The following is a 15,311-nucleotide window of genomic DNA, read 5'->3' as shown; positions in this document are numbered from 1 at the left end:
GATTTTGCTTCCTTCCATGAGAATCGCTTTCAGAGATTTATAGGAAATAATTGTTGCAGGTTTTATTTTTTTTTCAAAATGTAAAAAATTTTCCAAGTGTATGCCAAAAAAAAAGAAAAAATACATACACAAAACAGAAAATCAATAAATATAAATACAAATAGGAGCGAATTTAGCAATCGTTATTTTTAACAACCATCAATTGTTGTCGAAAATAATAAATCGTTGACGTGTAGGCAATCCAGAGAAGAAAGAACTGGAAGCAAATTTATTTCAAGAGAATGAAGACTTACCCCTGGTAATTTATTAGACTGGGTTCTTTGCAAAAATTAATCAATCTAGACATTTTTTTTAAAATTCCAGAATGCCAATAACACTCGCCACAAAAAGGACAACGCGAGGTTTCACTGACAATGAATTGGGTGCCGATTTTTTCTTTAAAGAAATTCCTTCCTTTCTTTTTCATTTCTGAAAATTTCTGATTTTGTTCAGACTCAATTAAAGTGTGTTTTTTCGGTGCACCACTGGTGTGTGTGAGTAAATGAATGAATGAATAAATAAATAAATAACATGGGTAAACGAATATAAGCAAATATTATAAAACTACTCCCATGTAGAAGCAATTGAAACCCCTTCTCTATCTGAATGGTCCCAAAAAACCCCCTCCTTGCCGAAGCTCCTACCATAAGCGTAAATTTGGAACTATTATCAGACATCCTGGTCCTTCTCTGCGTTATCTGACCTCGGCGGCAAGTCCGTGCCTCTGAGGGACGATGTAACAATCTTATCTCCGCACATCAGACACAGTGCATTATTCATTTTATCACCTCATCATACGTGGAGGACATGTCCCAAGGCGACCGGCGCTCATCTCCGCTGTCAGGTTCGCCTCGAAGAGCACAGGTCACCGTCGCCATCAATCGAGCACATTTCCCTCTCAAGTACCTCCACGTTCATGTTCATCCTATCCGTTTGAAGAGCTTCTTACGTCTATTTCGTTAACATATGACTTTTGGCCGCAAACTTTCCTCCTTTGAATCTTTTTTTTGAGTGGGAGAGCTTTATTTAAATATGAATTCTTTCAATATATCCTTTAAATATGAATGTAAAGAAATCATAATAATGAATAGAATATAATGACAAATAATATAATAATTCATAATATATAGTAATAATATAATAATACATAATAATTAATTTTATATATACAAACACATGTGAATATTTCTATATAATCATTCTTAAACTATAAGCTTCAGTGAGATTATTGCTGATCAATTGCTCAATAGTGAAATGTTTAATATAGTAATAAATAATGTATAAAATGGATAGGATACTTGTAAAATGTAAAATAAATGTAAAATTAATAGAATAATTATAATAATTGTGAATAATACAGTAATATAATAGTATATAGTAATAATATAAGGACACATAATAATGGATAGTGCATACAAATATATATATAAATACTTAATATGTAATATAAATGTATAATAGTAAATAGTATAGTAGTATAATAATATATACTACGTAGTAGTAATAATATAATGATTTATGAAATTGAATAGTACATTTAAATATACATATATACAAATATTTATGGTGTAAATGTATTTGACTGTGAATAATATATTTTATAATAATGCATAGAATATAATAATAATATAATGTTGTATAATAATGAATAGTACATATAAATATGTACAAATATTCGTAATATAAAAAAATAATAATAAATATCCTCTATCGTAATATAGAATAAAATATAATATATATAAATATAAATTATAGATAATAATAACGTAATAAATAATTTATATTTATATAAGTGTATATAAATATAAAATATCGTAATATAAAAAAGTACATAGGGTTTAGAAACCATGTAATCATATATAATTATGAATAGTACATATAGATGTACAAATAATCAATATGAATAAGTACATAGGGTTTAGTAATCATATAATCATATATAATTATGAGTTGTACATATAGATATATAAATAATCCCGAACAATTGGTATTGATCGACCGGCTTCTTGGAAATTTTTGTGTTGACACGAATTGTTTACGCCTCGCCTCCTTCTCCCCAAACACTTCTGGGCATTCTCATTAGCATTTTAGGGTGATGTCGGGGGGTGTCGGAGGGTTTTACAGTGGGGCGGCGGACATGTTGCGGCACCCGGTGTCGGCCGCGTTTGATGTGCTTTCATCTCGCCGATAACGCTCCACCTCGCCTTTGATACGAACTCTTATCAGTCGCCATCCTATACACTTCTTGCTTCCAGTCGTTAAATAACAATTCAACTGGACGGTTTTTCTCTCGGTTCGAGAGATTTCAGCTGCACAGAAGTCGATTTCCCTTTGGCCTCTTTGGCTGGAGAACAAAATCAGTGCCGGAACCACAATTACCGTTTCCATAGTCGTTGTGCCGTGGGGATTTCTTTTGTAAACAGCGGTTCAGTCTCAGTTTTCCACGTGAAACCACCTTTTTTTTCTGAGATTTTTCCTTTGGAATGGTCCTCTATGTGATCATAAATCTTGATCTTCGCCACAAATAGAATCGATGTCCAGAGCTGAGGTGGTTATAGTGCCTAGGAGGTTGCCTCCTCAGAGAAACACTTGCCACCTTTATCTCGTTTTTTTTTCTCTTCTCTTCTCTGTTCGAAGCCCTTTATGAGATGCCAAATTATTGTCGACAAGCATCTTCAGATCTTTTTTTTTCGATTCATAGAAATTCTTTTATTTTAAAAACCGCGTGTAGATTAGAAATTGAAACTGAAAGTTCTGAAATTTGCTAGGTTTCTTGAACCGGTCCAGAAAAAACCGATATTATGAAGTGTCAAGTGCTCATTGAACTCAACTCATTTTCGAGTGGAGAAAAAAGACGTTTCCGCCCACTTTTCCGTAGCATAAAAAGAAATTGGCGTGTGCATTTTTCTTCAGAAATTTCCCTTTCCATTCCTTTGCTCGTTGACAGCCTTAAAGATCGAAAGATTGCAAATCATGCGATTGTTTCTTTGGTTTTCCATCCTTCCCTATCTCTGCTCGATGCTCAAAAATGTAATTTCTTATAAAATTCCAATTATTTCACGTTTATATCTCTTAAATCAAGAGGTCCTAGATTCATTTTACGAAAAAATGCGTGATTAGATTAAACAGTTTATTTTTTTTCGAATAATTCGGGAAATTCGTTAATGTTTATGAAAACGGGGTTGTTTTTATCATTGCGTAAGCACCGGATGGATTCCACCACTTTATTTCATGTCGTTTCCAGTGTTCACTCATGGAACAGGTTCGAAAATTTCTCGTGTGCCGAATGTAATCTTCTGGACAATCTCTAAACGTTTACTTTAAGTGAAATTTAAGACCTCGCCTATGTCTGCGTTAATTTTGTGGCGAAGCTGTTTTTTAAATTGCAATTTTTCCATTTATTTTTATTTTCACTGGGAAAGATCATTTGTTAACTACGTGGCCCTTTTTCTATTTTTCTTTGTGATATTTCTTCTGTTTGATTCTGTTTTCTCTTTTTGCTTGGATAAATCCAATCTTAGCCATTGTTATCCTTTAATCTTTTAAGAGATTGTACAAATTATCTGAACTGAGAACTGGAAATTAGCCTGGAAACCGTTCAATTGGATCTAAATCTCAAAAATTGTTATGGGCCATTGAAGGAATAGAGATATACGTACTAATTGTTGTATTCAAATAAATAAACAACCAGTAAACAAATACTTCACATTCGGAATCGTCATAAATATCCCACTATTTCGGTAATGCCACTTAAAAATTATCTTGAACCATGAACCTCGCATTTTTTTTTCAAACGTATTCGACTCTTCAGAATAAATCTGCTACAAAAATGGCTGCATTAGGCTTTTTCTTCAACTATTGATTGATTTAATGAACTGATTACTGTATGGGACCGCTAGGAAGTGGAATACTTTTGTACGATTCCCGACTTTAGCGCCATTGACGCCGGAAACACACCGGCTAATCAATAAATATCGAAAACAACGTGTACTGCGATTAGACACAGCTAGCAAGTGAGGACAGAACCTCAATCTGGCATCATTCACTCATCAATAATCGAAGAAATGGTTAATGAGTGGCATTGGCTTCATATCCTCCAGATATTGATTGATTTCACGGATTGATTACGTTATATGATCGTTGGGAAGTGAAATACTTTTGTATCGTTTGCGAGCTCAGCCGGAAATCCACCTGCTAATCCATAAATATCGAAAACGAAGTGTACTGCGAATTGTAAATTACTGTAAATTAGCTGTGGAAATATGTGGATTGAGCCCGAAAAGGGGAAAAAATAAAATAAATAATAAAGAAAATTGAGAAAAGAGAAAAGGACAGAGCAGAAAAAATCCTTTGAAAATAAAAGTGAAAAATTCTTGTAATTTCAGAGTAAGGTTAAGGTTTGTGTCAGGTACGAGAAAATCCAGAAACAATATATGAGAAACAAAACATTTCTCTTATTGCTTCGGGAAATCTTCAAGATTCGGCCAAAGGGACGTTTCATATTAGCTGATCTTAGCGCTAGGCCGCTAGGTGCAAAAAGGCGACCAGACGAGATTCGAATCGCGCGGTGCCTTGTCGCGGTGCCTTTCGCGGTCGAATCGGAAAGGTGTCGGCATCTTTTGTGTGCGCCTCCTTCCCGAGTGAACTACAGACGGTCGTCGTCGGCTTTGTAATGACCAATCATGCTCAAACACCTGTAGTGTTTGCCGAACGGATCCAGAGCAACGAACGGCTACCTTCGGCTATTTGATCCTGTCCGTCTGTCTGTCCGTCCGTCCGTCCGTCCGCTCGTGGTCTGGTTCGTCCTTATCCTCAGCTCAAGCTCAGTGAATGAGTGAGACACATTCAGTGTAGTTTCTCTCCAGCACCACATTCGTGCTCGGTTCACGTCTAGCTGCCTGGCTGCTGGCTGCTGCTGGTTCGCTTCAACTTTCTCCCAAACGGCTGCAGTCTATCCATCAACCTCTAATGCACTAGCGATGTTTTTCTGAGGGTCTGCACATCGCATCGCGGGTGACAAATCTCTTCTTCTTTTCCTCCTCCTTCCTCGATCGTTCGCCTTCGATCTGCATCAACTTTTTTTAAAACATCGGGTAACATGACAGATAAACGTATGTATGAATCGCAGAAGCTATACGAAAACGACACGAAAATAGCTCAGTCAGTTCGTAGAGATGAAATTTACAGCTATCCTTGTAAAAAATTATCCGCGTATTCCTTAGCTGCATATTTTGGCTATTTTTTTAAACATATTTACTATCATATCATACTAAAAATATTTATTAAATAGCTGCACATTTTTTTTAGAATGAATATGTAAAATCTGTTCTGTTTTTAAAACAGTTTTTATTTCAAATTTTTCAATTCCAAAATCGTTGTCAGTCGTTGCGAAGGAAACAGCTGTGAGTGACAAGGCCAACGTTTCTCCAGCCAGCCTCATTCGGTCCAGCGTTGTCTCCTTTTTCTGCAGAAGAAAATCTCAAACGTAAGGAAATTTTGTTGCAAAATAGGAATCCGAATCTTCGGGCGAATTTTGCCGCAATGCAGCACTAAATTTGTGCTTTGAAGTTCTTTTAAATTTAATTTTTTTTAAACTTAAATTCTTAGCTTTTTGCAATCTCTTCAATCTCATCTGTCATTTCTTACGTGCGCGGATTTGTTTACATGTTTATTTGCAAAAATATAATCCAACTGCTTTTTTCTTTCATTCTTTTATATTTCTAAGAAGCTAAGGTGTACGAATTCGCTTTCAGTTTAAGTAAAATCAAGGAGTGAGAATAGATGGGCGAACATCACTTCAGCTATGTTCACCCACTCTATTTCCTCCTGATAAATTCCTCGGGTATCTGAGTATTTCGATCAAGAAAGAGGTTATTAGAAATTATTTATGACCTATTTGGATGATTTGAATGAGATTATAATCCAATGAAATTCATTATAATTTAAAATTTCAACCTAATTCGATGAATTTTGTTTGAAAGTCTATATTGTTGAAGAACCCACGTCTTTCTAAGATTGTTTGTTTTTTTTTCTAAAATAATAATGAGATTATTTTCATTTTTTAAGCGTTCAGTTATTCTTATTCTTCTTCTTATTTTGTGGAAAAGTCTATTTTTTTGTTGTTCTCTTTTCTTAAATTATTACATTGTTCCTGGAGGTGAAAAAAAGAAATAGAAAAGTCATTTGAAATGGGTAAAAATAAATGAGAAATATTTATAATATTTCAAGAACGATTTTGAAGCTAGCTAGCTCGAAAAACCGGTAAAAGGAGTGGGTTATTTTATTGGGTATTTTTTTTACACCTAAAAAACTATATTCAAAAATTTGAACATTTACCACTCTTAATGAATAATGAAATAATTTTAAAAATAGACTAGATAGAAAAATAAATAGAAAAATAGACATTGCACATATTTGTCATCTTCATTGACTGATTGATGTGTTTGTTTATTTTTTGTTTATTTAAGCGAGAAATTCGTTATTCCTTCAAAAGATATGCACACAGGATCGATAATTATTCGTTAGCATGGAATAATTCTAAAAATTTGCACGCACATATGTTTATCATGGACAGTGAACGTACATAGTGCAGACGTTGCACTTTTCCTGCCATCGCATCCTTCGTCACGGAAAATTGTTTACTGCTCATAGTTATATATTGTATTGTTATATATTGTTTCTATTGTTTCTCATAAATATTTCGTTTTTGTTTTTTTTTCATATTTTGTTTCTCATATATTGTTTCTGTATTTTTATATATTATTATATAATTATTTTGTATTTATGATATGATTTATAATTATGTATGATATATTTTATTGAGTTTCCCGTACCTGACACAAACGTTAACGTTCTGAAATTGCAACAAATTTCCACTTTTATTTTTAAGGGATTTTTTCTACTCTATATTTTTCTCGTTTCTCAATTTTCTTTATTATTTATTATTTCAAGATTTGTTAGCAAAAATAATCCTTTTATTTCATTCTATGAATTACGTTTATTTTATTTATTTATTTTTTTATTATATAATTTATGTTTCTTCTATGTTCTATTTTTTACAAGTAAAACGGCTTTGTAGCCTTGGTTTGATCTTTTAAAAGAATCAAAATTCATGAAAAATTACATCCTTAGAGATGCTTAGAAAAAAACAAACCCTCACTACTTTCATATTTTTATAAAATTTGCTATATTTTGCTACATATTATATTTTATTATTGTTGTTATATTATATTTTGTATTATTGCCATTATTTTTGCTATTATATTATATTTTGCTATATATTTTGCTTAAAATAAAATTAAATAAAGGGATAGGAAACTAAGAAGTTAACGCCTACAGCTTTTTTTTTAAATTGATGACTTAACTATAAAGTGATTTTTGTCGCTAAGAGCATTCACTGCATCTGGATACTCCTTTTTTTAAACTGAATATTGGTTGTTATTAGACCTATACCTACTTATTCATTCATTTTTATTTATTTATTTATTTTTATTTTTATTTTTTTTATTTGCTTTTCTTTTTGTAGAAACAAGTCTCATATCTTCCTTTCCATATTTCATTTTATAAAAATCTGCTACTTTTTTTTCTAGTAAATCTATCTGACTTAGGCTTGCCGCTAGAGAGATCAAGTAGGAAGCTTTCACCTTCAAAGACACTTTGCGTGTGGATATGATTAGCCTTATCCCGATTATTCATCTCTCTTTGTAGATTGTCGAAGCTGTTTACTTTATGATTCTCTAAAAAATTATACAAATATATCGACATCGATATATTAGTAGCAGTTTACGTTTACCAAGTAAACGGAAATAAATAAATAAACTAAACTAATAGATAAAAGTTCAGAAAACTCATTGAAAATTGATCATTATTTCACTTAATACTTACTAAATCGTCCCTTGCCTTTACCGTTCGCGTGACTAATCCCTGCTCATTCTCATTCTCATTCTATTCTTGTTTCTGGATTTTCTATTGCTTATTTGTATTCATTCCTTGTCCCCTCTCTTGACACGTCTTTGAGCGTAATAAATAAATAAATAAATAAATAAATAGACAAATATTTTTACCATTAGTATTAATTTATTTCTATATTTTGCGGTGAACGACATTAAGTTTTCTGGTGACAATATTGTCCACTTGATTTCGTTTCTTCCGGGAGTTTTTTTTAAAATAATAATATATAATATTAATGAGTAATAATACATATATTTATATAGTGCAATATAATACATATATAATATATTCAATAATATTAGTCTAATAAGAATAATAATATAATATTAATTTATGTGTTAACTTTGCGAGTTGCCTCTTTTTGATTTGTTCTTACTCGTCCTCATTTTTAAAGCAAGAAAATAATTCTCTTGCCTTGGAAAGTTAGCACACGTTGAGCACGCGCCCTCCCCATTATCATGGGCTCACTTGAGCATTCCTTGCTCCTCGAGGAGTTCACCTCCTCCACCTTGTTTTCTTTGCCGCAGAAAGAACGATATTTTCCCTTCCGTTCTTCCTTCACCTTTCCGTTTTTCGATCTTTTTAATTTTCGTTTTCACTGACACAAATAAATCCAATTAGTTGTTTAGTTTGGATTTTTCTATTTCTTCTGGTTTACTTAAGATGGCGTCGGATGCCGGAAGCCTTGCGTCCAGTGTCGATGCCGTACTCCAGGATGCCGCAGCTCTGCAGGCTTTTCGGGAATGGATTCGATTAGTGAGTAAAAATTTCATCCAGTGTTCAGTGTGGTGTAAGCTGAAAAAAAAAACAGTTCTCTGTTATTCTGTTGACTATTATGAGGTGTTCAAAAAATCAAAAAAAAATCCATTGCTCTTACCCAAACGAAGTGGCTGGTCAGATCCGGAGACACTGTACTGTATCATCCGAAATGAGATCCATTCCTTCAAATAATCGTGTGGTTAGAGGTTGCTAAGGCTCTGATATTATTATTATTACTATTACTATTATTATTATTATTATTATTATTATTATTATTAAATTATTAGGTATTCGTATAAATGCATATTATTATGTTATTATTTATTTATTATTATTACTATTAATTTCTGGAATGCATGGAGATCACTGTGACATAGAAGAATTTTCTAACTCCAGGAAGAAAACTTACGATACGAGAGACATTTTTAAGAGTTGCAGCGATTTTGTGCGTTTTTCTTTGAGTTTTTGAAAAAAGTTGGACTTAAAAAATTAAATTAGAAAATAAGATTAGGAGTAAAAAATTAGGTTCAGGAGTAAGATCTCTAGATTAGAATAGTTAATTAGGCAGTGATTAAAGAGAAAAAGAATGGCAGAGCCAAAAAAAGAGATTTTCAATCTATGTGGAACTCCATATTCAGGATCCATCGCGACCACTGGATTGCCTTTCTCTTCATTTCGCTATAAAAGGCTACCAAACTTATCTATCCAGAAACGAACCTAACACCTCCAGTATGGCATGCACATTACACAGAAAATTTATTAGGTTTGTTCACCTCCTGGCTCTCAATTTCTTAAAAATTTTTGGGGTTAGGGTTCTTAAAATGAATGAAAATATTCTCGAAATATTTCAGTCAACGTACGGGTACGTGTTCGTTCCTACCGTCCTCGGTACGGAAAGAAATGTCCACAAGAGTGCATGCCCTTAACAGCCAGCATCCACCGTATCCGGAACTATTCGATCCGGTACAGCCAGCGTTAAAGAAGCAGCTTAACGCTCTTCATTCACAATTTGTCTCATCGCATAGTTTTCTAGCGGTAAGTTCAAAATGTTTTTTTCTTCTCGGGTTTATTTTTAGGTTTCAAGAGACGTCAATGAGGTTGCAAAAAAGGTTTTAACAAGGTTTTGAAAAGGATCAAACGCAGAACGATGGGGCGGAGCTTTGAATTTTATTCGTTAACCTCTTTTCCATTGCAAAGCCTTCGTGGATCAGATCTTAATTAATGTAGTAGTTGTTGACTAAATGACTGTTTTATAGTTTACATTACAATTTACATTACAATTTACATTACAATTTAATTTAATTTTGATAATTTACAGTATCTTGCTCGAAATGGAAGTGAAGGATCTTCTTCGGCGACACCTGTAGATGAATTTCATCTGGTGCCGATTCCATGTCTTGCACCAACGTCAACTTTGATGCGTGATTCAAGCAAGAAGACTAAAGGGTGAGTAGAACGTTTTTTTTCTCTTAAAAGAAATTTGAACCAACCAACAAGAAGTTGGAAACATTTGACCTCATGAAAACAGTGTGTGATGGCCCTCACTGTGTTCACTAAACATGGTCCCATATTCTTTTTGAATTTCGGAAAGACTAAGGAAGAAGAATCGTGAAAGAGACATGAGTATTATGATAAAAAGCGATGTAGAATTTAAGGAGTTTCAGGTCAAAGGCAAGAGCTTACTCCTGCGATGCTTCTACAAGTCGTGACAGCAATGAAAAACCTATCGCAATCGATAGGGAAAGACATTTGTTTAAGGTGAGTAGTTTGGATCATTTGAGGGAAAGGCTTTTAAGGAGAATGTAAGAGGATGAATTCAGAAAAATCGTTTCAAATTTACAGAGGCTTAAAAAAGTTTTAACTTTTAAAGAGGTCGTTCCATGTTTGATCACTGAGAAAAACCGATTTTAAGATTAGATTGTGCTTTTTTTTAAAGATTTAGATTATATTTCTTCTCTTACACACTTTTTATAAGCATATTTATATTTACTTATATTTATAAGTATATTTATATTTATATTTCAGCATACCGATGGTTCAATACGACATGATATTCCGGAAGCACGAGAGGCATTCGCCTCCGTTTTAACCGAAAGGCTGGAAGTGATTAGTCGAGAATTGGATCGAAGCGACGCAAATACGTATGCTCGGTAGGATTTTTTGATTTTAAGGCCAGATTACTTTTCTTCCACGGTCCTTCAAATACGCTACGGTGCGTTTTGCAGGGATTTGCCGAGGGATCTGGCCACTTGTTCCCTTTTGCCTTCACTTCATGACAGTCGAATATTGGAGGAGACGACTAGCGATGAAGAGGTGGAGAAATATGTTGGACGTATTGAGGGTGCTCGTCGTAGATCCGGTAGGTCCCACCCCTCCCCCTAAAAATATGGTATAGTATAATATAATTGAGGATAGGATATATTATAATATAATATCGTTGAGGAAATGAAAATTTTAAAGTTTTATCGCCTGTTCTTTGAATTATAATTTTTTTCTGTTGTGTACGTTTTTATTTTACAGTTTTTTAAAATTTATATTTCTATATTTTCGCCGATTTTTATTTTAAAAATAATCTAAATATGTTGTTAATTAAAAATTAAAAAATTAAAAATTAAAATTGTTAACTAATGAATTTAAATATGTTGTTCAGAATCCGCTTCACCTGTTCTCTTCAACTTTCGTCCGAACAAAGCAAATCCATACGAGAACGGATTTGCTCCACCACCACCAGCACAGGAGTCACAATTCTCATTCTCGGACATACCGACTCCACCAGTATTCTCCACACCGAAAAGGTATGTACGTGTGCGAACTGTTCGCCCATATTCACGGCTCCAGGATAATCCTCTACCGTTGCCTTTCAGATCAATGGATTATCGATTTTCGGATTCAAGCGGTTTCTGCAGTTCAGAAAGTGCTTATCTGTCGGATCGAAGTTTTGGGAGGAAGAAAATTGGTGAGTTTGAACGATGATTAATACTGTGCAAATGATTGTTGAAGCCAAATATAGACATAAGGGGGATTTATTTTAAAAAATGGTAATTAACTGTTTCAGAAGTTGATTACTATTTTCCTGGAAAACAGAGCTCACCGCTTTTAAAAATATAAAAATTTAAATAAAATTAGAATTAAATAGAACAGTTAAAATAAAATTAAACTTAGATGAAATTCAATTTTTTTTTCTAAAAATTGGAATTAAACTGATTGTGTTCTTTATGAATTCCGAACGTCTTCTCTTGGATATGTCTGTTGGATAGAGAGTTCGAATTCTTTTTTTTGGAGTAGGTTCGGGAAGTAGTAAATAAATTGATTCCCTCAATAAAAATGTACGGATGGATTCTGGGCAGCTGGTTTGCGTGTATGCCATAGCATCATCCACTGGGCATTTAAGGGCATCACCCCATGAATCTGAGATGGTACGGATTCCGGGTGGAGTATTTGTGCACGGGATCGTAGATTATTGAGGGAAGGGTGATTCCGTCCATTTCTTCCTAATTGCCGTGGAAAACCTGCCCGGAAGATGCGGCTTCGAGCGTTCCGGCGCACTATTTTCTACAACGAGTTCGATTGGAGCGCGCCAGCCTTGTGAGTGAGACAAGCCTTGTCTTATTTTGTTAGTACAAATCACAGATCGACAATGTAATTACTATCATTATCAGTTACTTGTAGCGTTAAACTGTAGTCAACTGCTTATTGAGAAGAAAAAGTGGATGACAGCTTCGGATCATGTTGAAAAAACTGTAATTATTTTTTTGCACTATTTATTACTATATTTATTGCATATATTTTTTATTGCATGGTTTTTTAAAAATATGTATTCACTATTTATTGCATTGTTCATAACAAACTCTGTGGTTAAGCTGAAAATAAAATTCGATATAATAAGTTTATTGAATATCTAATTATTTCTATTTGATTAGTCATACCGAGCAAAAAAAAAAAACAAAAACAAAACAAGGTTTTTTAGAGTATCTTCCAGAGCAAAAATAGTACATAGTAAAATAATTATATACAAAGTCCTTGATTGCATTTGTTATAAAAAATAGTTTTTTTTTCTAAATTTAGGTCTTGATATCCATTCGTATCATCTTGGAACAAGCAGTCTTTCTCGAAGACAACACTTAACCTTACCAAATCAGAACATTTTTAACACTTTACAGTAAGTTCTTCTAATTTTTTCCCGTTTTTTTATGACTTTAATTTTTGGTTTTTGATTTTATCATTGGTGATACGAATCTGTTTCAGTTGTCGCCCGGTTACTGCTGCTTCGTTAACTCTTACACTTCGTGAAAACGGACAACCACCAATGGTGGCGAAAATTCCGTCCGAGATGATCACTTTGGTGAAATTCCGGCGAATTTTTGGGATTTCACGTGCGGAGAATAAAAGGCATGTTCTTAGTCGTGTTTCATTAATATGGTGTTTAAAAAAATAAAAGGAATTGAAAAAAAAATAATTTATTATTATTTATTATTATTATTTGTTTAATTTAAAAATAAAAATTAAATTAAAAAGTAAAAAGTTGAATTTAAAAAATAGAGAATTAAATTTAAAAAAGTTAAAAAATAAATTAAATTCAATCAAAATTCAAAAAAATTTAAAAAATAAAAAAGTAAAACTTTTCCTTCTTAAGGTTCCTCTTCAAAAGCACCTGTGAGGATGGTTCAGCACCGTTCCAGTGGAGTTTAATTACCGATGATAATGCGGTTCTACCATTATTCGACGGGAAAATTACTGCTGAATGCCGTCATTTTGACGAATCCGACTAGAATTCGAATAATATTCATACATATACAGAAATAATATTGCTTTAAGTAGATCAAATAGAATTGAGGCGAGTTTTATTCGAAATTATTCGTTACGTCCGTCGGTTGCTATTGCAGGGTTGTATTCACTTAGTTTCTATATGATTGATTGTCTTTGCTGCTGCTGCTCAATGTTTATATTTTTGTATTGATTTATGTGAAAAAATTAAAAATAAAAGATAAAAACTCAAGCTTGGAACACAATATGTATATGTAAGGACATTTTCTGTTAAGAATAATGAGCCTGGCGTTGATAATTCTCCATGGAGCGCTACCGTAATCCGCTTAAAAACATCCCCCCTCCACGAATCTGACGTGGTATGGATTACCGATGGGCAAACTCTATACGTAGGTCGCAGATTCAGCGTCGATCAGCGGTGATCCCGCTCATTTTTTCCTAATCGTAGTGAAAAAAAGAGAGAAAGACTCCGTTTTTCACGACGATTTCAGTTGCAACGCGCCACCTTTGCGCACGCGCTGCATCCAGCGCTGCGTAGCGATCGAAAGCCACAGTGAGTTCTCCTGGACTGCCAGCTCAAGTGAAACCTATGAATAGGTTGCTGAGGAGACCAGAAAGTAAGCATAGAGGAGCGTTCTAACGTTCCTCGTAGGAATTAAAGCGGTTCCCACGCCGTTTTTTTAGGGCGGTTGCGGAGAAGTGAGCGGAACCACCACTGATCCCGTAATCTACAACTATATTCCTAGCTTTAATCGTGGATTCTCTCATCTCTTCAGATTCGTGCTATGTGGTCCTGTGTCCTGGAACTTTTTGATTAGCTTCACTGCTCAAAATTTGAAATGAACCTAAAGGTGTTGGATTGGAATGTTAATTTTTTGGCAACATGTCTCTCCGTAAATAGAAATTTGTAGCTCCAAGAAAGCTATCCAGAAAAGGATTTCAGCATTTTTCAATTTCGCTTGAAATTCTATCATTTCTCTCGTTCGAATTCGATGTGAGCCTTTTTTCAATCACATTTCTAACAACAAAGGAAGTCGACATGAAAAATTATCAACGCACTAAGGAGCCGATTAGAAGAATGGGCTTAGAGAAGTGCTTGAAAACAAATTTTCGTAAAAAAAAAACTTAGAATACCCTCTAATCCATCGATGACAGCGCTCTTTCGTTGAGTTTCTGCTGCCAAAATATTTCAGGCCGACTTTTACGAGGTTTATATGAACAAGGAAAAAATAATAGATACTAATTTACCCAATAATCACAAAAAAAATTCCAAAAAATTAGGGAATAATGGGAAATAACCGATCGAAAGAGTGGAATCGCAATTTCGAAAAAAAAAATGGTAAAACAAATATACACGAACAGTATAAATTAGAAATATAGAGCTTTCCTACCTAGTATAGAGTGAACTATAGAGCTTATCTACGCGAATCATGATAAGAGAAATTTATTTTCGTCGCCCCTCATGCCCTCAATAGATCTAGCCACCTACGGTGTCAATAAATTGGAAAAATCTTCTATTTTTATGAATAATGAATATTTTTCTTTTCATTTTCTGTGAAATCGCCTAATACACAACAAGACCAAAAGATACGTCTTCGAGCGTTCCGGCGCTCTATTTTCTACAAGGAGTTCGATTGGAGCGCGCCAGCCCTGTGCGGCGCCGCATCTTCCAGACCGTTTTTTACGGTAATTAGGAAGATATGGATGGAATTGCCTCCCTCTCCATAATCTACTATCCCGTATACGAATACTCCTTCTGAAATCCTTACCACCTCAGATTCGTGGGGTGATGCCTTTAA

At 33.9% G+C, this 15,311-nt stretch overlaps 1 protein-coding gene across 1 annotated transcript; it reads left to right on the top strand.

Moving 5' to 3' along the window:
* Positions 1-8,652: 8,652 nt before the first annotated feature.
* On the top strand, positions 8,653-13,517 carry RB195_007999 (uncharacterized protein; the record flags this gene model as incomplete). The annotated part of the gene is made up of 12 exons (XM_064181944.1): positions 8,653-8,745; positions 9,387-9,511; positions 9,600-9,783; positions 10,067-10,194; positions 10,413-10,506; positions 10,774-10,898; positions 10,974-11,107; positions 11,399-11,543; positions 11,613-11,704; positions 12,814-12,907; positions 12,994-13,137; positions 13,382-13,517. The coding sequence occupies 12 exons, from the start codon at positions 8,653-8,655 to the stop codon at positions 13,515-13,517; spliced, it is 1,494 nt and encodes a 497-aa protein (XP_064038696.1).
* Between the last annotated feature and the right edge of the window lie 1,794 nt (positions 13,518-15,311).

The sequence above is a fragment of the Necator americanus genome, chromosome I (genome assembly GCF_031761385.1).
Source record: "Necator americanus strain Aroian chromosome I, whole genome shotgun sequence".
Lineage (NCBI taxonomy): Eukaryota > Metazoa > Nematoda > Chromadorea > Rhabditida > Ancylostomatidae > Necator > Necator americanus.
The sequence above is the reverse complement of the archived record's forward strand: the minus strand, read 5'-3'. Positions and strand labels throughout refer to the sequence as shown.